The sequence below is a fragment of the Petaurus breviceps genome, unplaced genomic scaffold (genome assembly GCF_028583685.1).
Source record: "Petaurus breviceps papuanus isolate PSGF00001 unplaced genomic scaffold, PetGlider_PUasm1.0 172, whole genome shotgun sequence".
NCBI lineage: Eukaryota > Metazoa > Chordata > Mammalia > Diprotodontia > Petauridae > Petaurus > Petaurus breviceps.
Genome location: NW_027185755.1, coordinates 778,073 through 803,695, shown reverse-complemented (window position 1 = coordinate 803,695; position 25,623 = coordinate 778,073). Strand labels below are relative to the sequence as shown.

The window sequence follows — 25,623 nt, the reverse complement described above, 5'->3', positions numbered from 1 at the left end:
TCATGATTGTAGAACCACTTGCTGAAGCTCCCTTTAAATCAGTCCAGATGGAATGAGGCTGGCCTTCCTTGGTGCTCACACTCTAGGACTAGGGTATACAGATGGCAGTGCCCTGCACAGAACTGGTGTGCTTTCTGTGCTGTGATCTCGTACAAGCCACTTCACATCCCCAAGCCTCAGTTTCATCATGTGGAAGATGTACATGGCGCCCTAGCTGCTTCACAAAGTGGCTGTTAGGAAGGTGCTTAGAAAACCTGAGTGCTTGGGGTGGCTAGGTGGTGGCACATGAGTAAAGCGCCGGCCCCAGAGTCAGGAGGACCCAAGTTCAGTTACGGCCTCAGACACAACACCCATACAAAAAAACTAGCCTTGTAACATTGGGCAAGTTACTTAACCCCAATTGCCCTCCAAAAGAGGAAAAAAAAAAAGAACCTGAGTGCTGCGAGTATAAAAGGTAAATTAATATTGTTAACCACAGCCCAGCCCACACCTAAGAGCACTTTATCTCCTGTGGCTCTTCTGGTCTCAGATCTTTAGGTCCATCAGCCTTCATTTCCAGGGGTTTGATTCTGATTTCTGTTGTGCTTAAGCACACTAGGAAATCTGCTCTCTAAAGAGATCATTAACACTGAAAGCTGATGGCCTTGAAGACTCGAGGCTGAAGGAGGAGCTCTGAGAAAAATAAAGAGGGGTTGTGGGGACCCCAGGGCAGTGTCCAAGGCAAGTCTTCAGTCAGGATAAAAGCTGGGAAGAGTTTGACCTCACCATAGCTCATGAGACTGACTTTCACTTGGTGAGAAAAGAGCCACACTTGCCTCTCCTTCCCCCACAGTCTGTAAAAAGAGGCTCTTTGGAGGATTTGTGAGCAGAAGCAACACCATGAAAGAGGCAGGACATGAGCGAAAAGAGATCTCAGAAGGCATCTAGTCCAATTCTCTGCCCAGTGGGGTGATCCTCTCAGAAAATGACTTCACTACCTCTCATTCCACTTCTGCACAGCTCTTCTTGTTAAGGAGTTTTTTCCCTACATTCAAGCAAAATAATCTGTCTCTATAATTTAATGGTCGGTGTCCATTCACTCATTTGCTGTCCATAAATTGAGGGGGGATAAGTGGCTGGTAAGCCTGGGGCATTCATTAAATGTATTGCTGCTGTTTGTTAGTACAGCTCTTCCTGACCTTGGGAACATTTGATTCCTTAAGGACCAAGATGAGCAACCTTTACTCTCACCTGAGTATAATATTGAAATAAGGTTCTTCCGTTCTTAATAGCCCATGGCTTTACTTTAAAAGATCTAGGATTTTGTTAGTGTGGGTACTCCTTCCAACTCCAGATCCTGTTCTTGGGGAATTAGGCATTCCATCACTTTCTGAATATACTTAGCTGTAGTCTTATCTATCTCAAATCCCTCCATCTCATCCACAAAGTTAGTCTGAGAAACTTTCAACAGGTGCTTGGAGGAAATTCAGGTGCTCTATGTCTGTAGAGTTCTGCTGACCTACCTGTCTTCTGACCCTATTAAAATGTCCTGGCTAAGCTGATCTGGCCCAAGGAAAAGGTAGTGAGATAAAGGCTAAGAGAATTTTATCTGCCTTATAAGAAACCAAACTCGCCAAGTCTTAGAACTGAGCAGAAGAGTGCTATGGTCAGTTATTAATGTTTTGAGTCCTTAGCCATTACCTCATAAGTCTACCCCTTTGAATCAATCCCCCCGCCTTTTTTTTTTTCTTGGAAATGTCAGCTCAGGGAAGAGCCCCAGACTGCTGGTTCATGGGGATCCTTCAGGGAAAGGTATTAAAATCATGTTTTATGTGCAGGAAGTATCTTACACTTCACAGATGTGTAATTTTGTCATTGTGAATACTCTCCATCAACACATCACAGTGATTTGAATTTGCAAGGAGGTAGGTTTTGACTTTACAGAGTAAGGAACAACTTCCTAATAAGAAGTGTTTCTGGGTTTGCCCTCACTGGGGAGTCTTCAGGTATAGGCTGAATGCCCATTTGTTAGCAGTTGTGGAGGGGATCTCATTCAGGGTATGGGTTGGGCTGGAAGACCTCTAGGGTTCTGGGATTGTGTAATTCTACAATTTGGGGGCATGGTAGACAGTCTTTAAGAGTTGTAATGGCTGAAAATTTTGTCACCCTGTGGCAGATTTATAATTAAAATGCCTAGAAATGAGTATCTGCTCTTATGAACTGGGACTATGGTTTATGAGACTTAAAAATCTTATTCCCAGAGATGAGGGTAGCAAAAAAACAATAAAGAAAATTCAGGTGTCATTCAGGTTTGTAAGAGTCCTGAATTTATGTCTTCAGTCTTTACACCTTAAAGTCTGCTCTATGGGGGCAATGAACAGGTTAACATTCACTCCAGTTTTTTGTACTTTATTTTCATATATTGTCTTGCATCTGTGAGATGGATCAGCAGGTAAACACAGGGGATCAGGAAAAAATGCTTTTTGCCAAAATCATATAGAAGTCAGGTATGATGAAAAGGAGACAATCTAGACATATAATGAGAGAGAAGCTAACAGTCACTGGGATCCCCAAAACTTTAGAAGCCCCAGAGAAAAGTCTGCAGTACATTGCAGCAGATTCTTTCAGGAGGATTTATAGAAAGGCATACACCAGGCTTTACACAGGATGGAGTCCCTTGAACCTGTCCTGGTAGAGGGAGATCGCACATACATTTCATAGTCCCTTTGAACGATCAAGGTAAATGACTCATTTCTTTGGTAATGGAGACCAAATAATGCCACACTGGGCTGGGTCAAACCAGGACAGAGGCTTCCCTGATCTCCTGTGGAAGATGTATTTTTATTTTAAAACCTATTCCCCAAGAAGATAAAACACTGTGCCAAATTCAGGATCTTCACATTCTTCATGGAGTCACATTTGATTGGTAAAAAAAGGAGGGAGCCTCCCATGGTCAATGGCAACCTGGACACCCAGACCACAGAGAAAACTAGATATACAAACTGGAGATTGTCGTTTGGTACATTCTGGTGACATGCGACCGTCTCAGCTTCGAGGTTGGACCTGAGGGAGAGAAGGACTATGAGCAGATCCCATCAAGGCTAAGGCCTCTCCAGCCTGGGTGCTGAATTGTTAAGGACAGCAAGAGGAAAAGATGAAAGTCCCTTACTCTCAAGTGCTTGCTCTCAAGCTTCTGGGTGTGAAAGAGAGACAGAGATAATATTCCTATATGCGGAGCCGGCTTAGGGGAAAGAGTCCCAGGAATTGGAATCAGAAAACCTAGATTTGAATTCCAGCTCTGGCATCTGATCTTGGGCACATTGTTTTCCCTCAGAGAATTTACAGAGGAGGAAACTGCGATGCAGAAAGGGGGAAAGGCCATTCCCTGTCATATATTTGACAAATCTCAGAGCCAAGATTCCAAATCCCAGTACTCTTGCTACTACTTTAAGCCTCGGTTTTTCTATAAAATTGGAATAATAATTCTTGAATTAACTTTCTCACTGCTTTGTAAACTTGAAAGGACCAAAGAAGTATGACCTCCTGCTGCTACTGTTCTTCTGATTGTGAAATCTAACTGAATCCTGGGACACCAGGATGTCAGAAAAATCACACCTGCAAGGGGACCCAAGAAGAATGGAAAGACACCTGGGCAGTATAAACAGGCTACTGCTTGTTGCCAGGGACACTTGTATATGGGAGTAAGCATCAGCAAGAATAAGTATGAACCAAAAGGGAGATGGGACTAATTGAGATGGAGAGAGGGGCTGCGTACATACCATGCTAATAACACAGAAAACCCCAGCGCTCCGCCATGGGGAGCTGTCTGCCAGGGTGTGATCAAACATTCCAGGAGCTAAGAAGGCATGGAGAGATTGAATACCCACTCTGCTCTAAGTCAGATCTGCCCACGTTGATGAAAACTCACTGATGAGATTGCAGAAGCATTGGTTGAACATAGGTTGGTTTGTTTTTTATTTTTGCTCTGTGCTTGAAAAGCTTTCAAAAGGATCACAGCTCACGTTATCAAAGTGCCCTCCAGTTTACAAAGTTCTCTCTCCCCCCAGCACACTGGGAGGGAAGGTGGTACAAGTGGTACCGTACCTAGTGAGACGGACTTGCTCCATGTCATGCAGGCCTCCAGCCCAGGGGGTGCTGGTTCCTAGCCAAAGGCTCTTTCAGCTACTTCCCATTATTTAAACATAGTACCAGGTAAGACATCTTAAAGGACCAAACTAAACAGAGTCTAAACCTACATAATTATGTAAGAGTTGTATTCAGTCATAGATCTAGGATTGAAAAGGCTCCCCTTCATTTTCCTTTTGGTGAAATATAGGCTCAGAAAATTTAAGTATCTTTTTTTTAAAGCATTTGGGGTTAAGTAACTTGCTCAAAGTTACACAGGCAGTTATTTCTGGGTGTGGTGCTCAGTATCAGAGCCCGGATTTGATCCCAGGTCATCCCCACTCTGGGGCCGGTGCTCTTACTCGCTGTGCTACCTGGCCGCCCCGAAAATTTAAGTATCTTGTCCAACATCATATAAATAAGTGATCATGGCAGGATTTGAACCCAGTCCTCTGACTTCAAGCCTTTCCTATTCCATTGTCCATCCTTACATCACCATCTTACATCATTCTCTTTATTTCTCATTCACCTGTCTGAATGCTAAGCTCTGACCAAATAGGTCTTTTATCATACTCTCCCCCCCCCACACACACACACACATACAACATGCCAAGTCCGTTTGCACCTTCCCCAAGTCCAGGGGACCCATGTTTGAATTTTGGCCCAGTCACTTAACTGTGGGACCACAGACAAACCCATTCTACCTCTGGGCCTCAATTTGCTTATTCATAAAAAGAAAAGATTGGACTAAATGCTAAGGGCACTTCCAACTGGGATATGCACCCAGTGTTCAGGGCATATCTGTTAAGGATTTTATGGGGCCCAAGGCCCCCAGCATTACTACATAAAACTCAAGGTACAAGGAGGACCAGGGGTGGGCTGTTAGAGCCAGTTCTCAGTGAAATTTTCAAGGAGAGCAAATACATCTTGGGAATCTCAAACACTACAAATCGGGGATTGACTTGTTTTGTTGGTTATCCGGACTTAAGTTGATGGAGAAAATATCAATAATGCAGATTAATCTTTAAGAATCAAACTGCTCAGACTTTACCCACAATCCTACTCTACTTCACTGACCCAAACTTCAGAGCCTCTGGTCTGGAAAGAAAGAGCCTAGGGAGGTCAGGAGTCAGAGAGTCTGACTCTGACATTGGTTTACTGAACATGCTGTCAGTTTTCCTCCTTTCTGGCCTGTTTTCCCCAGAACTATAAAGGGAGTAGTAGGTAGGGGAGTTGAACTTGAGATCCTTATGGGCCCTTCTGGCTCTTATTTTCTAAGGTCCCACTTGTCCCTGATGGTTTATATTCCAAGTTTCTTTCTAGCTCATTAGAGCCAGAATACATATTAATCTATGTCCTAAGGCGCCTCCCAGCTGGGGCATTCCAGGATTCTAATGTTCCCACTCAGGGTCAGTAGCCCCCACCTACCTAGTTCTCCGCCTATAATGGAGAAGTCCTTCTCTAAGACTTTCCATTTGAGGATCTTGTGAGACTCAAAGTTAGTTTGTTTGTTGATTTCATCGATGCCTCTCTGTATTATTTTGTCAATGATGGGGTCTTGGTTTTCCGTGATATCTGTCACTTTGAACGCCTTACTATTGTGACTTCTGCAAAAATTGATGACTTCTTGTGTCAGCATGCCTCGGGGCTCACCTGTCTCCACATTGATCTCACACTGTGGGAGAAATAATTCAGACTCATTGGCAGTGAATGCTTTCCTCCCCCACCATGATGTCTACCCGTCCCTCACCCTGGAAATGATTCCAAAGATTTGCCCCAAAGCCAAGGACTCTTTCCTGGAGATGGGTCAAAATAACCAGCTAATTCCCCCCACAAAGAAACTGCTCCCCAAGAATCACTCCTATTGGACTCACTGCCTACACGGTTTCCTTGGTACCCAGCAAACTAGTCAGCATGTATTTATTAACTGCGTACTATGTACTACTTAGATTCTGGGCATACATGGATAAAAGACAATCCTTGCTGTCTATGAGGCATTGTCGAATGGGGGAGTTGACATGCAAATGACCAAGTAGAAACAAGCTATAAACAGTATAAATGGGAAAGATGTAATGGAGAAAAATCGTTAGTCTTGAGGATGATTGGAAAAGGCTTCCTGGAGACCGTGGGGTTTTAGCCAAAGGAAGTTAGAGAAGCCATGAAATGGAGATGAGGGAGAGAAACATAGGAGACAGCTAGTAGAAATTCCTGGAGTTAGGAGATGGCATGTCTTGTGTCCAATGTGCCAGCTACTGCCCCAGTTCTCTGGTGATACAAAGACAAAAACAGTTCCAACCCTTAAGGAACTATTCTATCAAGAGAAATCAACATGTGTATATATGTAGAGGGTGTCCCAAAAGCTTCAGTGTTGTCGTAAGCCATTAAAACATCAAACAAAAAAACCCTACAAAATCTGAACTGAGACTTTTGGGATGCCCTGTATAAGTAAATGGACCAGACCAGTAATTTCATTAGTATGGTGATCTCTCAGTAAGGAAAATGCCTCAACCAATTCAGATCAGCACTCCTAAGAGGGTTGCTTGGGGCACTAGGGCACTAAATGAACAGCCAGCTTGTGTCAGAGGGAAACGGTGGCCACCAGTGGCAGTCATCCTCATTCCATGGCTAACCTTTTACCCACTGCCCAGAGTGGCCCCTTGCAGGTGAAATACGTAAATATAATAAACACAAAGTATATATTTTTGCGGAAGGACTCTAGCAAATAGAAGCTTTAGTGGTCTGGAAAGGCCTGGTAGAAGAGGAATTATTTGAACTGTTCTTTGAAGACAGCTAGGGAGGGATTCCTTCTTTTGGTGTTGATCTGGTCTCTCCCAGGTTCTGTAGAATGTAAAGCATCTGAGAGCATGGACTGAGCCTACATCTCTTGGTAGCACCTGAGCCCTCAGCACAATACCGGTAGTCACTGAACGCTGGCTAATAACAAGTGCCACAAGTTTCTGCCATGTTTTATGAGCAGCAAGTTCACATCCAGGAGTCAGAACCTGGGCGATAGACTTGGGTGGCAGAGTATAGGTACAGGTACCATTGCTTTGACTGACCACCGATTTTAGATATGCTGTGTCCTCACTGAAGAGTGGATGGCTCAGTAAGGATATCACCACTACCACTACCCAGTGTCCCATATAGACCAAATAATAAAGCAAAAGACCTTTAGTGTCAGCAGTACACTCAGGAACTTGGCTTGGTTTCCCACAATCATAGCATGGTGGATGATGGGAATATTTTTCTTCAGCATATTCTCAATTGGAACAGGAAAGATTTTTTCCCCCTCATAGGTAATGATGACTTCTGAAACAATACCAAAAAAGGGGGGAAAAAGCATTTAAAATATAAGGGAATATTTTCTTTTGTCAACAAGGCAACTACATTCTTCAAAATGGAAATAATTGATATTCTCCCAGTGCTTTACAATCTACAAAGCAATTATACAAAGCACCTGACAGTTTGCAGAACACTTTACCATTTACAGAGTACATTTTTCGGAGCCCTTTTACAGTTTGCAAAGCCATTCCCATTTTTACAAAGCTCCCAGTTTGTAAAGTACTTTCATGTTCATTTTATCGTCATCCTGGAGACAAGGTAGAGTAGTAGAAAGAATGCTCTTCTTGGAGCCGAAGAGAATCTGTTGTTGAGTCCCAGATCCAACATTTACTAGATGTGAACTGGGGCAACTCACTTTGTTTCCCCAGGCTTCAGTTTCCTTATCGATAAAATTGAAAATAGTACTTTTTACACAGGGTGAGGAGGGGAAAGTATTCCATAGACCATCATATGCTTTGCAAATGTGAATTGTCATTATCCTTTTCACAGTCCTGCGAGGGAATGTTCTGAGCAAGACATGAGGAGACCTGGAGCCCTAGGTCCTTCCATCAACTCAGTTTGGCCTCGGGCAAGTCTCTTTCCTCTCTTGGACCTCAGTTCCCCCTTCTGTAAAACGAATACTAGACTAATCGGGTTATCTTCTGTAAAGGGCCACAGCATCAGGAAGCTATGTGTCAAGGGCCAGGTGAATTCAATTACATAATTAACTTGCTTGCAGTTTCAATGAACAATTAGCAGTTGATCCAAAGCCTTTCTTTTGGCCCCTGACAATTAACTTCCAAAGAAGGAAGATTACTGAACCCTACTCCCTTGACTAATTCCTATGTTCTTGCTAATGAGGTTTAAAATTTTACTTTAAAATATCTCTGGCAAGTCTTATGCTGGGGTGAGGGATAGTGGAAATAACTAAGGATTTAGATTGGAAAATCTGAATTTGAATTCTAGTTCCCTTGCTTCATAACAGAATGGCTTTGAGGAAGTCACTTAACTCTCCTGGCCCTTGCTCTGGATGATCTCAGAGGTTCCTCCTAGTTTGAAGTATATGAACCTATGAGTAAGGTGACCTGCAAGCTGGTGCCCACCTCCAAACTGGCCCTCAGGCGCCTGCCTGGGCTCCTGGGTGCCTGGGGTGTTTAATCTAATCCCAGAATCTAGCTAGCTGCTGTTTCAGACGAGGACAAGTGGTGGCAGACAAAGCACTGGAGTCAGGAAGACCTGAGTTCAAATTTGACCTCACACTTCTTAGCTGTGTGACTCTGGGGTAAGTCACTTTAACTTCCGTTTTCCTGTTTCCTCAACTGTAGAGATAAACTAGCACCTGACTCTCAGGGTTGTTGTGAGGATCAAATGAGATCTCATTTGCAAAAGCACCCTATAAATTCTTATTCCCTTATTCCCACCATCTTCCCACCATGATGACTCTTCTGCCTGAATTTGGGAAAAGTAATCCAGTCAGTCTTACCATCCCTGGGCAGTCCATAGCCCTGTAATTCCACCCATTATCCCCTAACCACCAACAGCCCACTCAGGCCACCACTCCCCCATCTCTTTTTTCTTCCCCTATCAGGATATAAATTTCTTTAGGGCAGAGACTGCCCCAAACCTCACTAAGCAGAGTGTGGGACTAGTTGAGAGGCTCCTTAATGCTTTTCCTTTCATTCTTTCAATCATGAGTCATTAAGGGAGAGAGAAGCTGTTGTTGGAAAGCTGGCTAGTGTGTCTCCCTTTCCTTTACCTTCTGTCCTGCCAGTGATATGGATAAAACCCTCTGAATCCATGAGGCCCATGTCTCCAGTGTGCAGCCAACCTTTTGGGTCAAAGATCTTTTTCGTCTTATATTCATTGTTCAGGTAACCCATGGTAAGGTGCCTGCCCCAGATATAGAATTCGCCCATGCCATCCTGGTCTGCATGCCGGAATGCGCTGTTGGCACCTATGATTGTCTTCCCACTGCTGAGAAGAGACAGGATAACAGTAACAAAGGCCCCTCCTTACAAACCATCCCCATGGACCTGCTGAGGATTTCCTTAGATGACAGCTAGAGTTTGGTATCAGCCTCATGCCAGGGGGAGAGATGATTTTGGTCCCTAACTTTCTCCCTGCCTCTGTCCTTTGTCTTCTACCTCATAGAATCATAAAATCCCTCAGGTCCTCAGAGGTCCCATCTAGTCCTATTCATACTTAAAAATCACCTCTTCTGGGGCAGCTAGGTGGTACAGTGAGTAAAGCACTGGCCCTGGAGTCAGGAGGACCTGAGTTCAAATCCGACCTCAGACACTTAACATAAAAACAAGCCGTGTGACCTTGGGCAGGTCACTTAACCCCAATTGCTCTCCAGAAAGCAAAAAAAAAATCACCTCTTCAGGGATGGCTAGGTGGTGCAGTGAATAGAGCACTGGCCCTGGAGTCAGGTGGACCTGAGTTCAAATCCAACCTTGGACACTTAACACTTACTAGCTATGTGACCTTGGGCTAGTCACAACCCCAATTGCCCTGCCCTCCTTCCTTCCCTTCCCCCCCCCAAAAAAAAAACAAAAATCACCCCTTTGCTAGAAAATCTCCAATGAGGAGGAACATTCCTAGATCACCCCCATCCCTCTTTGGGATAGCTTTAAGCATTACAAACATTTCTCCTTGCACTGAGCCTAAATTTGCCTTTTTGCACCTTCAACTCAATTCAACACACCTTCACTAGGCTCCTTGCTTTAGGTCTCTCCCTTCTTCAATTCACACAGCTGAACATAAACGAATATTACTAAGGGACAGCTTAATCATGTCATCATGCCCCACTACTCAGGAACCTTCCCTGGCTCCCTATTGTTCTTTGACCAGGCCTTTAAGCCTCTCACCATGCTGGCTTCCATCTGCCTTTCCAGTATTGACCCATGTTAACTCCACTCTCTGTTCCAGGCAACTTGAACTGTTAACTTTTCCCCTTCAGTGATATTCTGTCTCCCACCACCACCGCCTTTACTTTTGCCTGGTTTCCTTCCAAGGGGCCACCTACCCACCTTTCTTGATCTCATTTCCAACTATTAGCCATCTCCCTCTTTAAATGGATTGTATTCACATGTGTATATCTTTCATATTCTGTATCACCTCTCTAGAAAGTGGACCGTTCAAAGGATTTTGTCTCTGTATCCACAACACCCAGCATTATACCTTGCATATGGCAAGTATTTACATGTTGTTGAATTGAAGATGATACAGAACCAAAGTCTGAGTCAGCATTGGATGGAGGGCTAGGCCTGGAGCCTGGAGACCTGAGTTCAAATCCAACCTCAGACATTTAGTGTCTTTGTGAACCTGGGGAAGTCACTTAACCTCTGAATGCCTCATTTTTCTTAACTGTAAAATGGGGTTTTACTTACCTCTTAGAGTTGTCGTGAGGACTAAATAAGATGATTTGTAAAGCACTTAGCACAATGCCAAACACATAGTACTCAAGAAATAATTGTTCCCTTCCCCTCCCAAACCTTCAAGGAGTGTATTCTGCCCTTTTTTTACCCTCATAGAATTCCTCAGGTCCTCAGAGGACCCATCTACTCTTACTGAAAGGAGATGATATACCTACAAGATAATTAAATACAAAACACCCAAGATAAATACAAAGAAATTACAAGGAAAATAGGGGCAGCTCTAACCACTGGGAAAATAAAGAGATGTCAGGTAGGAGACAGTCTGTGAGCTGGTACTGGGCCTTGAGGAAAGGTGTTCCAACAGATAGAGGTAAAGGAGGGCATTCTAGGCCTAGGCAACAGCTTTGAACAAAGAAGGGTAAAATACTGCATGTGTCGACTTCCCCAAATATGAGGAGAAGGTTCTGGTTGTAGAACACTGGAGGCATAACTGCATCTTGGAGACTGGGTATCACTATAGGCTTCCCACAAAACTTTAAGGGTTAAAAGATGCCAGAGAACATAGACTAAGAGCTGGGAGGAATTTCAGAGATAACTTAGTCCAAACCCCTCTCACCTAAAAACACCCAATCAATCAACAAGCTTTTATTAGCCACCCACTATGTGCTAGACACTCTGTTAAAACAAAGGCTAAAGAATCCTTACCCTCCAGGAGTTTACATTCTATTAGGGAAGACAACATGCACATGCAAAACATTAAAAATAGCTCAAGGCAATTTTTGGAAGGGAAAGGGCTGTAGCTGAGGGAGTCAGGGAAAGGTTTCATGTAGAAGGAAGCATTTGATCTTAATTCTTGAAGGAAAGAAACTAGAAATTCTAAGAGGAGGACATAAGAAATATATTCCAGACCTGAGGGTTGGACAGTACAAAGGTCCAGCAGTGGGACATGTAGGCAAGATACCAAGAAGGCCAATATGGCTGGATCATCGAATAGGGGAAGGGGAGCAATATAATAAGGCTTAGAAATAGGAAGGGGCAAAATTTAAATGCCAAGCAGAAGAGTTTGTAGGTGAACCTACAGGTAATAGGGAGCCCTTGTATGAGCTCCTGCAGGTAATAGGGAGCCCACTGAATATGAGAATGCATATACGAGGTCAGACCTGCACTTTAGGAAGATCACTTTGACAGTTGAGTGGAAAGTAGACTGGAGTGGGTAGAGATCCGAGGCAGGTAGACAAACCAGCAGACTGTCGCAATGGTTTAGCTGTTAGGTGATGGGGACCAGTGCCAGAGTGGTAGTAAGTGTCAGAGGAGAGAAGGGGACATGTAAGAAAGTAGGATTGAAAGGCCTTGGCAACAGATTGGATATGGGGGAATGAGAGAAAATGAGGATAGCACCTAGGTGGTGAACCTGAGGGACTGGGAGGCTGGTGGAATCCTCAAGAGAGGAGGATTTGGGGGGAAATAGCCTTTTGGTTGTGTTGAGTTTGAGATGCCTACAGGATGTCCTGTTTAAAATGTTCAATAGGCAATTGGTAACATAAGCCTTGAGCTTGGGAGAAAGATTTGGATTGTCTCTAATCTGCCTAGATCATGAAACCGTGGTACTTGATGGGGTCACCCATTGAGATGGTGTAGAAAGAGAAGAGGGTCTATCTAGAACATGGCCTTGGGGTGCATCCATTGTTGGAGGGTGTGACATGATGATTCAGCAAAAGGTGCTGAGGAGTGGGCAGACAGTGAAGAAGGGAGCCAGAAGAGGAGTGTCAAACCCAGAAAAGTGTCTGACCAGGAAGAGAGAAGTACTCAACAATGCAGGGCTGCAGTTTGTCAAAGGTTTTTGCGTATTGTTAAGAACTGAGATAGCAATGCAATATTGTTCAAGGTTAATGATAATAATAATACCTAACACTTATACAGTGCTTTAAGGTTTGCAGAAAGTTTTGCAAATATCTCATTTAATCCTCACAACAACCCTAAGAGATAAGTGATAGTATTTTTCTCCCCATTTTATAGATCAGAAAACTGAGTCAGAGAGCCCTCCTACCAAGCCCTTCGGGGCATCAGTAGGACTTCATACTCTTCAAAAACACTTTCACTACCATCTCATCCCAGACTCCTAAGTTTATCATAAAATATGTTTATATAATTTCTTTGCCCATGACCAAAAAGCCTTGTCATTTTCATAGACCTTAAACCAAATGCAGGTCAGTTGAAAGACTACCCAACCTTCAAGGTCCATTCATGATTACCCTCCCCACATCCCTCTCATACACACACCAGTTGGTGACCACTTTGTCCTTGGATGCCCCCCATAGCTAAAGCTTGGGTATTGTTATCCTTCCCTGTGTTTGGCTGTCCTCTCTACTAGACCATCAGCTCCAAAATAACAGGGGGTATGTCTTTCCCTTCATGTAAAGGATAGTCTTCTGCAGTTAGTAGGTACTTTGTTGGACCAAATTAAAAAGTGACTTGCCAAACACTCTCCTCCAAGGTTCACTGCCTTCTTATAACACTCATTCCTTTTCCCTGTTTCCCCTAATGTGTCTCACCTCTCTGGACAGTCCTCAACCCCCAGTTACTTAGGGAAACCACAAGAATGAAAACCTGCCTCTTCCTTCCATCCAGATTCTGGGACCAAACCCACGACCAACTTCCACCCCACCCTTACCTCCTCCCAACCCCCACCCCCCTACACACACACATGGTTCCTGTCTCTTCTGTTACCTCCCCTTGGTTTGAGGTGGGGGTCAAAGCGGCCCTTGGTTCTCAGCCATAGCCTAAATACCTTAACAGCTTGAATTCTTTCTCAGTCGAAATAGTATGAGGTCCCGTGCATTCTGTCATCCCATACATTGGCAACAGGGTGATATCATAGCTGAGGAAGAACTCCTGGGTTTCCTTGGAGAGGCCAGAGCCCGAACTCAGAAACTGGAGACAGCGATCAAGGCCTAGATCCCGGTGCACCCTGTCATATATCAGCTTCTTGGCCACACGGAAGCTCAAAGGATAGTGGGCTCTTTAAAAGAAACGAATACGAGGGACTGATGGGCTAGAAAGATTAATAGAATAACTCAAAGTTATGGATAGAAGGTAGGGGGCACGGTAGATAGGGCCCTGGACTCATGTTAGGAAAACCTGAGTTCAAATCCAGTCTCAGACACTTTAGTGTGACCCTAGGCAAGTCATTTAACCTCTGTCTTTCTCAGTTTTCTCATCTGTAAAATAGAGATGATAATAATAATGCTTCCCTCTCAGTTGTGGTGAGACTCAAATAATATTTGTGAATTACGTGAAAACCTTAGAGTGCTGTAGAAAAACTACCTCTTATTTATGTAACTTTAAGGTTTTTATCTCATTTGATCCCTCACAACAACCCTGTGAAGCGGATACAATTATTATCTCCATTTTTGGAGTGAAGCTCATGTAAGTTTAAGTGACTTGTTCAAGGACATACAGCTGGTGAGGTAGGTGTATAACTATTCCCGTTTTTCAGATAAGGAGACTGAGGATCAGAGAGGTCACACAGCTAGGGAATGTCTGAGTCAACATTTTAACTCATGTCTTCCCAGCTTCAATTTCAGCACACTATAAACTACACCAAGCTTTCTCAAACTAGTACTGGAAGGGACCTTAGAAATAATTTTGTCTTAACCCCAGTTTTAGAGACAGGAAAACCAAGGTCCATACAGTTTGAAATGATTTGCCTCAAAGTCACACAGTATGGCAGCTGAAAGATGAAGAATCTTTGCTTCTGCCGGTGTTCTTTCATGTGCTGTAACAGGCACTAAGTCAAGAGTTAGACCCAGCCTCTCTGGCTCCAAATCCAGGAAAACCATCCCACTTCATGTCCCACGTCTCCTCCATCTTGGAAAAAAACCCTCACTTGATGCGAAATATCATCCTGTATTTCTTTTGCCCTTTGTAGCTCAAATCCTTGAAAAGGTCATCTACAATGGGTGCCTCCACTTTCTCTTTCTCCCTTTATAATCTGACTTCCAGCTTTATCATTCCACTCAAATGGCCCTCCAGAGTTACCAATGATACTCTCTTCTCACTAGTTTTTTGGGACATCACTCTCTCCTGCTTCTCCTACCTACCTGACTGCTGCTTCTCCATCTCCTTTGCTCAGTCCTTTTCCAGATCACACTCCCTAACTAGAAGTGTCCCTCAGGGTTCTTTTTCCTCTGTACTTCTTTTCTAGGTGATTTCATCAGCTCCCATGGATTTAATTACCATCTCTATGTAATGATTCTAAGACCGTCTACCCACGCTATCCCAACCACCTTTAACATCTCCAACTACCTTTGAGATATCTCAAACTGGATGTCCAGTGGACATCTTAAATTCAATATATCCAAAACAGATTTTATTATCTTTCCCTCTCTAGCTTCTACCTTCCCTTGTTCCTGTGGAGGGTAACACCATCCTCCCAGTCCCTCGGGTTGATGAGTAGTAGTCATCCTGAAATTCTCTTTCACCCCTCAATATCCGATCTTTTGCCAAAGTATATTGATTTCACCCTTGTAAAAATCTCTTGAATACACTCCCTTCTCTCCTCTGATCCTACCAACATCCTGGTACAGGCCCTTGTCACATCACACCTAGATTACTGCAATAGCTTGCTGGTGGGTCTGCCAGCCTCAAGTCTCCCTCCACTGCTGCCCATCCTCTATTTAGTCACTAAAGTGATTTTATTAAATTGCAGTTCTGATTATGTCACCCCCACCCGCCACTGAATAAACTTAAGTTGTTCTCTGGTACTTCTAGGAAAAAATACAAAGTGCTCTGTTGGCATTCAAAGCCCTTCACAGCCTAGCCCTTTCTACCTTTCCAATCTTTCTATACCTTATTCCTCTCCACACATTCTGTGATCCAGTGACACTGGCCTCCTAGTTATTCCACAAAGAAGATAACTCCATCTCTTTCTGTTCCAGGCATTTTCTATAGCCATCCCCCATGACTAGAAATATCTTCCTCCTCATCTCTACCTCCTGGCTTCCCTGGCTTACTTTTAAGTCTGAACTATGATCCTACCTTCTATAGGAAATCTGTCCCAACTTCTCTTAATTCTAATGCTTTTCCTCTGTTTATTATTTCCTATTTATCCTGTGTGTTTGTTTGCATGTTGTAACTCCTCCCCATTAGATTGTAAACTCCTGGAAGGCAAGGATTATCTTTTGCCTCTTTTTGTATCCCCAGTGCTTAGCACAGTGACTGACACATAGTAGGTGCTTAATACTTATTGAATGGCTTTCCTATTTCCTTTTATTCTTCACATTTATCACTTTTTATGGTTACATAACATTCAGTTCCATTGCTACCTGTTACCTTTTCAGTTTAGGGAACTCAAGCTGTATGGACTCCCTACCTGGATACAGTTTGGGAACTTAACAGGTTTTTTTTTTTTTTAATTAAAATATATCCTCTTACTTTTTAAATATTTTATTTTTTCCAATTAATGTAAATTTTTAAAGTTTTTTTTTTAATTGAGTTCCAAATTCTCTCCTTCCCTCCCTTTCCACTTGTTGAGAGGACAATTTTATGGATGTTATACATGTGCAGTCATGTGAAACACATTTCCATATTAGTGATGTTGTGAAAGAAAATGCAGACAAAAAACCCCTGAAAAATAATCCATCTGTATTCAGAATCCATCAGTTCTCCATATGAAGAGATGGATAGCATTTTTCATTATGAGTCCTTTGGAATTGTCTTGAATAATTGTGTTTCTGAGAGTAGCTGTCATTCTCAGTTGATCACCATACAATGTTGCTATTTCTGTGTATAATGTTTTCCTGGTTCTGCTCACTTTACCTTGCATCAATTTGTATACATTTTTCAAAGTTTCTTTGAAAGCATCCTACTCATTATTTCTTATACCAGAATAATATTCCATTACAATCATATACCACAACTTGTTCAGACATACCCCAATTGATGGACAGTCCCTCATTTTCCAATTCTTTGCCTTACAAAAAGAGCTGTTATAAATATTTTTGTGCATATAGGTCCTTTTCTCTTTTATTAATCTCTTTGGAAAACAGACCTAGTAGTGGTATTACTGGGTCAAGGATATTTGCAGTTTTACAGCTTTTTGGGTTTATCTTAATATACAGTGTGAAATGTTGGCTGAGGCATAGTTTCTACCAAACTGCTTTCCAGTTTTTCCAGCAGTTTTAGTCAAATAGTTGTTTCTTGTCCCCAAAACTTGAGTGTTTTCATTTATCAAATACTAGATTACTATGATCATTTATTACCGTTTATTATATACTTGATCTATTCCCCAAATCTACCACTCTATTTCTTAGCTAGTCCCAGATTGTTTTGATAATTTTTTTGGTGGTTTGATTGGTATGGAGCCAGTCCCAGATTGTTTTGATAATTTTTTTGGTGGTTTGATTGGGATGGCACTGAATGAACAAGTAAATTTAGGTAGAATTGCTATTTTTATTATATTGGCTCAGCCTACCCATGAGTGATTAATATTTCTCCAATTGTTTGCATCCAATTGTTTTGTAATTGTGTTTATATAGTCCCTGGATTTGTCTTGGCAGGTAGACCCCCAAGTATTTTATATTGTCTGCAGTTAATTGTTCTTCAAGTGTTTGGCAGATCCATCTGACCCTGGGGAAATTTTCTTAGGGAGATCATTGATGGCTTTTTCAATTCATTTTTCTAAGATAGGGTTATTTAATTATTTCATTTTCACTTCTCTAATCTGGGCAATTCATATTTTTGTGAATATTCATCCATTTTACTTAGATTGTTTGATTTATTAGTATATGATTGGGCAAAATAGCTTCTAATAATTGCTTTCATTTTCTCTTTGTTGATGATGAATTCACCTTTTTCACTTTTGATACTGGTGATTTGGTTTTCTTTTCTTTTTTTGAATCAAATTAACCAATGGTTTATCTATTTTATTGGGTTTTTAAAAATAAAACCCAGGTCCCAGTTTTATTTATTAGTTCAATGGTTTTCTTAATTTCAGTTTTATTAATCTCTCCTTTGATTTTCAGTTTTTCTAATTTAATATTTAATTGGGGATTTTAAATTTATTTTTCTATTTTTTTCAATTGTATGCTGCTCTTTATTTTATTGATGTCAGCATTTAGATAGAAATCTTCCCCTAAGTACTGCTTTAGCTACATCCCATAAATTTTGTCATTTTGTCTCATTGTTATCATTCTTTTTTTAAACATACATTTTTTTAAAATTTTGAGTTCCAAATTCTCTGCCTTTCTTCCTCCCTTTGCCCCTCCCTGAAACAGTGTCATATGAAGTAAATTATACATGCACAGTTATGCAAAATATATTTCCATATTAGTCATGTTGTAAAAGAAAATATAGACCAAAAAAAAGCCCCATGTAAATAACAAAGAAAGTGAAAAATATAGTATGCTTCAATCTACATTCAGACTCCATCAGTTCTTTTTCTGGAGGTGGGGTAGCACTTTTCATCATGAGTCCTTTGAAATTGTATTTCTGAGAATAGCTAAGTCATTCACAGTTGATCACTGTACAATATTGTTGTACAGTGTTCTGGTTCTACTCACTTCACCGCTTTTTCTGAAATCATCCTGCTTTTCATTTCTTATAACACAAATAGTATTCCATTTCAGTCATATACCTTACAATCGTATACCATGACATGTTCGGCCACTTCCCAGCTGATGGCCATCCCCTCAGTTTCCAGTTCTTTGCCACCATGAAAAGAACTGCTATAAATATTTTTGTACAAATAGGTTTTTTTTTAAATTCCTTTGGGATATAGACCTAGTGGTGGTATTTTTTGGATCAAAGAGTATGCACAGTCTTCTATTTCATTAAATATCTATTTTTTTTTCCCCCTGAAGGATTATACTCAGTTTTTCTGGATAAACAATTCTTAGTTGTAATCCTAGTGCCCTTGCCCTCCAGGACATCATATTCCAAGCTCTCTGATCCATTAATTTAAAAGCTGCTAATTTTTTTGTGTTATTCTGACTCTGGCCCCATATTTGAATTGTTTCCTCCTGGCTGTTTGCAATATTTTCTCCTTGTCCTGTGAACTTTGGAATGTGGCTTTAATATTCCTAGGAATTTTCATTTGGGGATCTCTATCAGGAGATGATCAACAGATCCTTTCCATTTCTAATTTACCCTCTGGTTCTAGGATATGTTATCAGGGTAGTTTTCTTTGATGATTTCTTTTTTTTTTTTTTTAAAGCAATCGGGGTTAAGTAAATTGCTCAAGGTTACACGGCCAGTTACTTCTGGGTGCGGTGCTAAGTATCTGAGCCCAGATTTGATCCCCAAGTCATCCTGACCCTGGAGCCGGTGCTATTACTTGCTGAGCCACCTGGCCGCCCCTCTTTGATGATTTCTTGAAAGATGTCTAGGCTCTTTTTTTGATGTTGGTTTTCAGGTAATGCAATAATTCTTAAATTATCTCTCCTTGATCTCTTTTCCAGGTCAGTTGTTTTTCCAATGAGATAGTTCATTTTTCTTCTATTTTTTCATTCTTTTGTCTTATTTGTTTTATTGTTTCTTGATGTCTCATGGAGTCATTAGGTTTCACTTGCTCAATCCTAATTATTTTTATTTTTTTATTTTTCTAAATTTTTAGACTCAAACACTAGAACACAAATACAGAATAGAGAAAAAAATAAAAACTTATCATAAACTTAAATATTGGAACCTAAATACAAAGTAAGAAAGGGGAGGGGGCGGGAAAGCATGTCATGTGCATAGCAGAACATAAGAGAGGATTCAAAATATGTACCAATAAATTTTCACTTCAAGAAAGCCTGTATGATAAATACTGCATGTTTTATTGAGAGTTGTCTATCTTTTCTTTGCTTCCTTGTAAGTTTTCTTTTGTTCTCTGCAGTGTACTTTTTTTTACTTTGTTCTTCCTCCTCTCCCCCAGAAGGCTACATTTAAGCATGGATATATTTCTCTATAGCTATAGATATATATACATACATATACATATATACATACATATATAGACATGTACTTTTCCAAACAAATTCTACTCCTGATCTTTGTTTTTATGTTTGTGCACATCTCATTTCCTATCCCTCCTGCCTCCTGTACTTTACTTTTACCCACTACCTTGTCCTCTTATTACTTGCCACCCTCCAAGGATCCCTCCTCTACCCTCACATTCCCTTAAATCCAAACATCCTTCTATAGCCCCCATAACCTATTCCCTTACCCTCCCTTCTAAAGATCCCTTCCTTGTCCTCTCCCCTCTCCCTATCCCCTTACCATTTTTTCCTTCTGAATTTAGAAGACCTTTTTAACATAGATACATATGTATGTATGTGTTGTTCCCTCTTAAACCCATTCCCAATGAAAGTAGGTTACCAGAACTACCAGCCTTCTTTCCCCATCTAATTCTTCTTGCACCTCATTTCTCTAAAAATAATTACTCTTTTTAGCTGTTCCTAAATGGTTTTACTTTTTAAATTCATATCACACTCAGGTTTACTCCAATCTTTCTTTAAGAGCTACCCAGTTACTAATAAGAATCTTAGATATATGTTTTACATTTTACATATATAAAATATAAGCAGTCTGTCCTTATTGAATCCCTCATAATCAGTCTTTGGTATATAACCTTACATTTCTCTTGGCTATTATATGTCAAATCTTATTAAATTCAGGTGTGTTTGGGTTTGTTTGTTTTTTTAACAGTCTTGAAAGTCTGACGATTGATCAAATGTCCATTTTTTTCATTCAGCTTAATTTTGCTTGCTATGATATTTTCAGCCAGAGCCCTAGTTCTTTTGCTTTTTGATATATAGCATTCCAAAACCTGTGGTCCTTTAATGTCTCTGCTGCTAGGTCTTGTGTGATTCTAATTGTGGCACCATCATATTTAAAATTTTTTTATTCTTGTTGCTTTCAATATTTTATCCTTCAGCTGTGGGTTTCAGAATTTGACTATAATACTCCTAAGAATTTTCCTCATAGGATTTAAGTAGTGATCGATGGATTTTATTTTTCTATTTTTACTTTCCTTCTTTGTTCTGATGGTTCAGGACAATTTTTAATTATTTTTTGCATTATTGTATCAAGATTCTTTTTTTGATCATAGTTTTTAGTTAATCCAATTATTTTTATGTTTTTTCTTCTTGATCTATTCTCTAGATCTGTTGTTTTTCTTATAAGATGCTACACTTCCTCTTCTATTTTTCATTGTTCAAATTTTGTTTTATTTTTTCTTGATCTCTTATAATTTTACTTCACCTTGCCCAATTCTAATTTTCAAGGTGTCATTTTCTTCCTTAAGATTCTGGATCTCTAGGGGTGGTTAGGTGGTACAGTTAATAGAGTGCCGGCCCTGGAGTCAGGAGTACCTGAGTTCAAATCCAGCCTCAGACACTTAACACAAAAACTAGCCATGTGACCTTGGGCAAGCCATTTAACCCCAATTGCCCTCCGAAAAAAAGGAAAAAAAAATATTCTGGATATCCTTTTCTAATTGGTTGATTTTCCTTTCATAATCTTCTTTTTCTTGGATTAATCTTATTTATTTAGTTAGTTTTTTTAGGTTTTCCTCCATCTCTGTCATTTAATTTTTAAATTCTTTTTAAAGATCTTCTATGAATTCTTTTTGGGCAGGTGACCATTTGATATTATTCTTTGGGGATTTCTTTACTTCAGTATCCTCCTCTGAAAATGAATCCTAGTCTTTTCTGTTGCCATAACTTTCTGTGGCTGACCTCTTTCTTCTTTACCTGTGCAATTTTTTTGTGGTAATAGCTTAATTTTTGTAATCACCTCTAGCCCTGGGTAGAGAGGATGGTGCCTCCTACCCCAGATCTTCAGTTCTCCCCTCTAGCCTGTTACTAAGGCCAAACCCCTAATCTCCTATAAGTGCCCACAGCCAGGAGCTTCTTCACTCACCAGGCATGTGCTGGTTCCTTCTTGCCCCGTCTGCTCTTTGCAGCACAACCAAAGCTGGTGTTCCTCGTCAGCAGATGTTCCCTCAATCTTCCCAGGCTCAGATGCACTCCCCTCACTATCCCAGGAGAAGAAGTTCCTGTGGTTGGGGCTGAGGCAGCCTCTCAAACCGACTAACCCTAGGGTTTGCTGTGTGTTTTTAAAGCTGACCCTAGCCTGGAGGTGTTTACTTTTCATGGAGACCAAACCTCCTCCTGGAATTTTCCTTCTGATCTTCTCAAATTGTCCCAGGAATACTCCTGTTGTGCCCCTATTTTTATTTATTTTTACCCACACTTTGTTTGTCCTAATGTGTTATTTTATCTCTTTTGTGAGGATGGGGGGGGGGGAATCTTGAGAGTTTGGAATTTTCTGACCTACCTCACCATCTTCTCAGAATCCTCTTCTCAATTCTAATTTTTAAGAAATTATTTTCTTCAGTGAGCTTTTATACCTCCTTTTCCATTTGGCCAATTCTTCTTTTTAAGGAATTTTCATCAATGTATTTTTGTGCCTCTTTTACCATTTAGCATATTGTTGTTAAGGTGTTATTTTCTTGTATTATTTTTTTGTGGCTCCTTTATCAAGCTGTTGACCCTTTTTTATGATTTCCCTACATCATTCTCATTTCTTTTCCCAGTTTTTCCTGTACATCTCTTATTTCGTTTTTTAAATCCTTTTTGAGTCTTTCCAGGATCTGAAACCAATTCACACTTTTCTCTAAGGGTTTACATCCAGGTGCTTTGATTACATTGTCTTCCTCTGAGTTTGTGTTTTGATCTTCCTATCACCATAGTAACTTTCTATGATCACTTTCTTATGTTGTTGTTGTTGTTCTTTTTATTTTCTAGCTTATTTCTTGACTTTCAACTTGTTAAAGCTGGGCTGTGCTCCCAGGATGGAAGGGACACTGTCCCAAGCTTCTGATTATTCATGTTTTCAGAGATAGTTCTGGAGGGTCTATAAGTTTTCAGTTCTTTTAAGATGATATGATCTAAAGAGGTATGGTCACTGCTTTCCTGGCCTGTGCTTAGTATATGGTATGTAAGCAACCACAGGTACTCTTTTCTACCCTGGATCTGTAACCAAGGTCCTGCTTCTGGTAGTGCTCTTCCTTGCCCTGGGACAGCAACCCAGAACCACATATGGGCAATGCAGCAGAGTCCTGTTCCCAGTGCCAGTAAAGGGGCTACTATAATCTCCTTCTGACCAATTGTCCAACCCCCTTGCCATCTGCGGGCTGAGAGCACCAGAAACCATTGCCAATTCAGTCACCCTCAAGACCTGTTGCAGACTGGCTTGTTCAGCCTGCACCAGACTGTGCTTCACTCTTGCTCCAGTGAGACAGACCTTTTCTGTGGCCTTCCAAGTTGTCTTATGCTGGAATATTGTTTCACCCCATCCTTTTGTGGGTTCTGCTGCTGCAGAATTTATTTCAAGGCATTATTTTAATGTTGTTTAGAGGGGAATATGGGAGAGCTTGGGCGAGTTTCTGCCTTTACTCTGCCATCTTGGTTCCGCCTTTTGAACTTGACAGCTTTAAAAGATTGCCTGGGGCAATGAGAAGCTGTGACTTGTTCAGAAATTGAAGCTAGGTCTTTCTGCTGCTCTCAGCCACTGCTCCTTCTGCTATACCGAGCTGCCTCTCTACATGAGTACATTGTGTATTGAACCATTTATTGAACTATTAACCATTCAAGGATTTATTGAACCATTTTCCAAACATTGTACATATAGGTTAGTTCAAAGATATTGCTACTTCAAGTAAAGCAGCTATTTTTTTATACATGTATTTATTTTTATGTGAATATTTAATGCAAATGGGTCTTTTTTTTCCTTTTCACAATACTTTTAGTCCTAAAGAGGAAATCATTGGGTTAATGCTATTAGGTTTTTGAGGCAGTGAGGACTAGTAAAATGAACATTCAATTTGGAAATGGGAAAGACTTGAATTCTAGTCATTCCTATGACATCAGTTTTGTGACCATGGGCAAGTCAGTTAACCCCTCTAAGTCTCAATTTTCTTATTTGTAAGATGGTGATAATGATAGTTGTTACCTATGGAGGGGGGGAAATTTAGTCAGGACGTTTCACTTCTTTCTCTCTCTTCTCCACCTACTTCTCACTCTCCCTCCCCAAAGTAATCACATAAAAAAATAAGGGGCAGATAGCAGAAATAATGAAGTGTTAATATGCACCTAAATCTTAGCATTTTGTAAAATATGAAGAAGATTCTCTTCCTAAATTGGAAGAGGAACTTGACATTATAAGGACAAAAATCAATCATGCATTTGGTAACTGTTTAAAGAAGCTGTGTTGCCAGGCCTTACTTGTAAGCAAGGAGGAATACAACTCCTGAAGAGAATCATAGAAGATATGTAAAGTTATAGGAGGGGAAGCCTCAAGAAGCCCAGAACTACAGAATCCAGCTGGGCTGTGTTAGCTCATCAGTCATGAAGCATGTCGGGATGGACACTACTGTGTCTCTGAACCCTCTCATTCATGTTTTATCCCCCATTGCAGAGATTATTTCCTTCTTTCCCTTGGGCCCCCCCACCTTGAGAGGTTGAAGCTTTTTCCTCTGGGTCTTTGTAAAGCCAAGCATGAGCAGCTTTCCAGAGGACTGCTGCTGTGAATAGCTCTAAGGTTCTGATCACATAGTGAACTCTCTATTCTGCAGTAAACTGAAGCAAAACATTCACAGAAACCAAAGTATAGCATTCACAATGATATAATAACTTATCACTAAAGTGGCCACATAGTTTTAAACAAAATATATCATTTAAAAAAACCCAAAAGATATCATTCTGTAAGTCCTTAACCCAATCATCCTTAAGGAAAAGTCCTCCTTAAGGGACACAAAGTACAAAGGTCTAAGTTTTCCCACCCCTAGATCACATTGTCTTAATCTCTCAGTCAAAAAGTCTCCTCTCTTCTTGATTGGAGATTGGTTTCCAATCATCCTTAACTCAGTCATCCTTAAGGGGTACAAGGTACAGAGTACAAAGTTCTCCCACCCCTAGATCATAATAAATCATGATCTTGTCAGTCAGCACTAAGTTCCCAAGGAGAGGTCTTTTCATCTTGGCTCCTGAATTCCATGGTTCTTCCATGGATCCAGCTCCCTGGATTCACAGGCAGGCAGCTCTCAGCTCCTCGTCCAGTTCCAATTCCATATTGAAGCTCACGGTGTCCAGTCCACCCCAAGTCCTTCATTGTTTCTGTTTCTGGGAAGACAAAGCTTAACAGAGCCAAAACAACATTCATACACATTGTCAGCACCATCATCAGTTCACTGTCTGCCTGTGAAATCAACACAGACCCACAAACAAGGTCTGAGAACTCAACACAAATTGTCAGTATAGTCCCAGGACCTCTGTAGACAGAAAATAAGAACATTCTCTTTCAGGGCTTCCAGTAAAGTCCCAGGGCTTCTGTACAAAGTATCACCAACACAATAGAACAGACAAACAGAGTGCCTGGCCTCCACGACCATTCCCCTTCTCAGTTCTGCTTTGTACCAGCTGTACTCCTTATATATGGTGGTTCTCCTTCCTGTTCTGTCCCCTTCCTGTTTCATCAACAAGTTCCTCCCACCTTCAAACCACAAGGGGCTCAAACAAGGTGCTAAATACTTAAGTAGCTGAAACAGGGCACTAAGTACTTCTTTGCTTGCCATTACAGTCTTGGGGAGTTCTATTTCCTAAATGTTTCTTTGTTGTTGTTTTGGTTGTCTGCCTCTTTATGACCCCATTTTCTCTTTTTCTTTCTTTCTTTCTTCCTTTCTTCTTTCTTTCTTTCTTTCTTTCTTTCTTTCTTTCTTTCTTCCTTCCTTCCTTCCTTCCTTCCTTCCTTCCTTCCTTCCTTCCTTCCTTCCTTC

The 25,623-nt window shown here is 41.0% G+C and overlaps 1 protein-coding gene across 1 annotated transcript in view; it reads right to left on the bottom strand.

Annotated features, from left to right (window-relative positions):
- Nucleotides 1-94: 94 nt before the first annotated feature.
- The window catches only part of LOC138157527 (long-chain-fatty-acid--CoA ligase ACSBG2-like), a 101,734-nt gene continuing 76,205 nt past the window's right edge, over nt 95-25,623 (bottom strand). The window contains exons 9-13 of the mRNA XM_069083171.1: nt 13,594-13,824; nt 9,182-9,399; nt 7,274-7,413; nt 5,527-5,779; nt 95-3,039 (exon numbers count right to left, since the gene is read on the bottom strand). Coding sequence (XP_068939272.1) covers nt 2,969-3,039; nt 5,527-5,779; nt 7,274-7,413; nt 9,182-9,399; nt 13,594-13,824 — 913 coding nt within the window. The 3' untranslated portion in view covers nt 95-2,968. The remainder of the gene's footprint in view (nt 3,040-5,526; nt 5,780-7,273; nt 7,414-9,181; nt 9,400-13,593; nt 13,825-25,623) is intronic.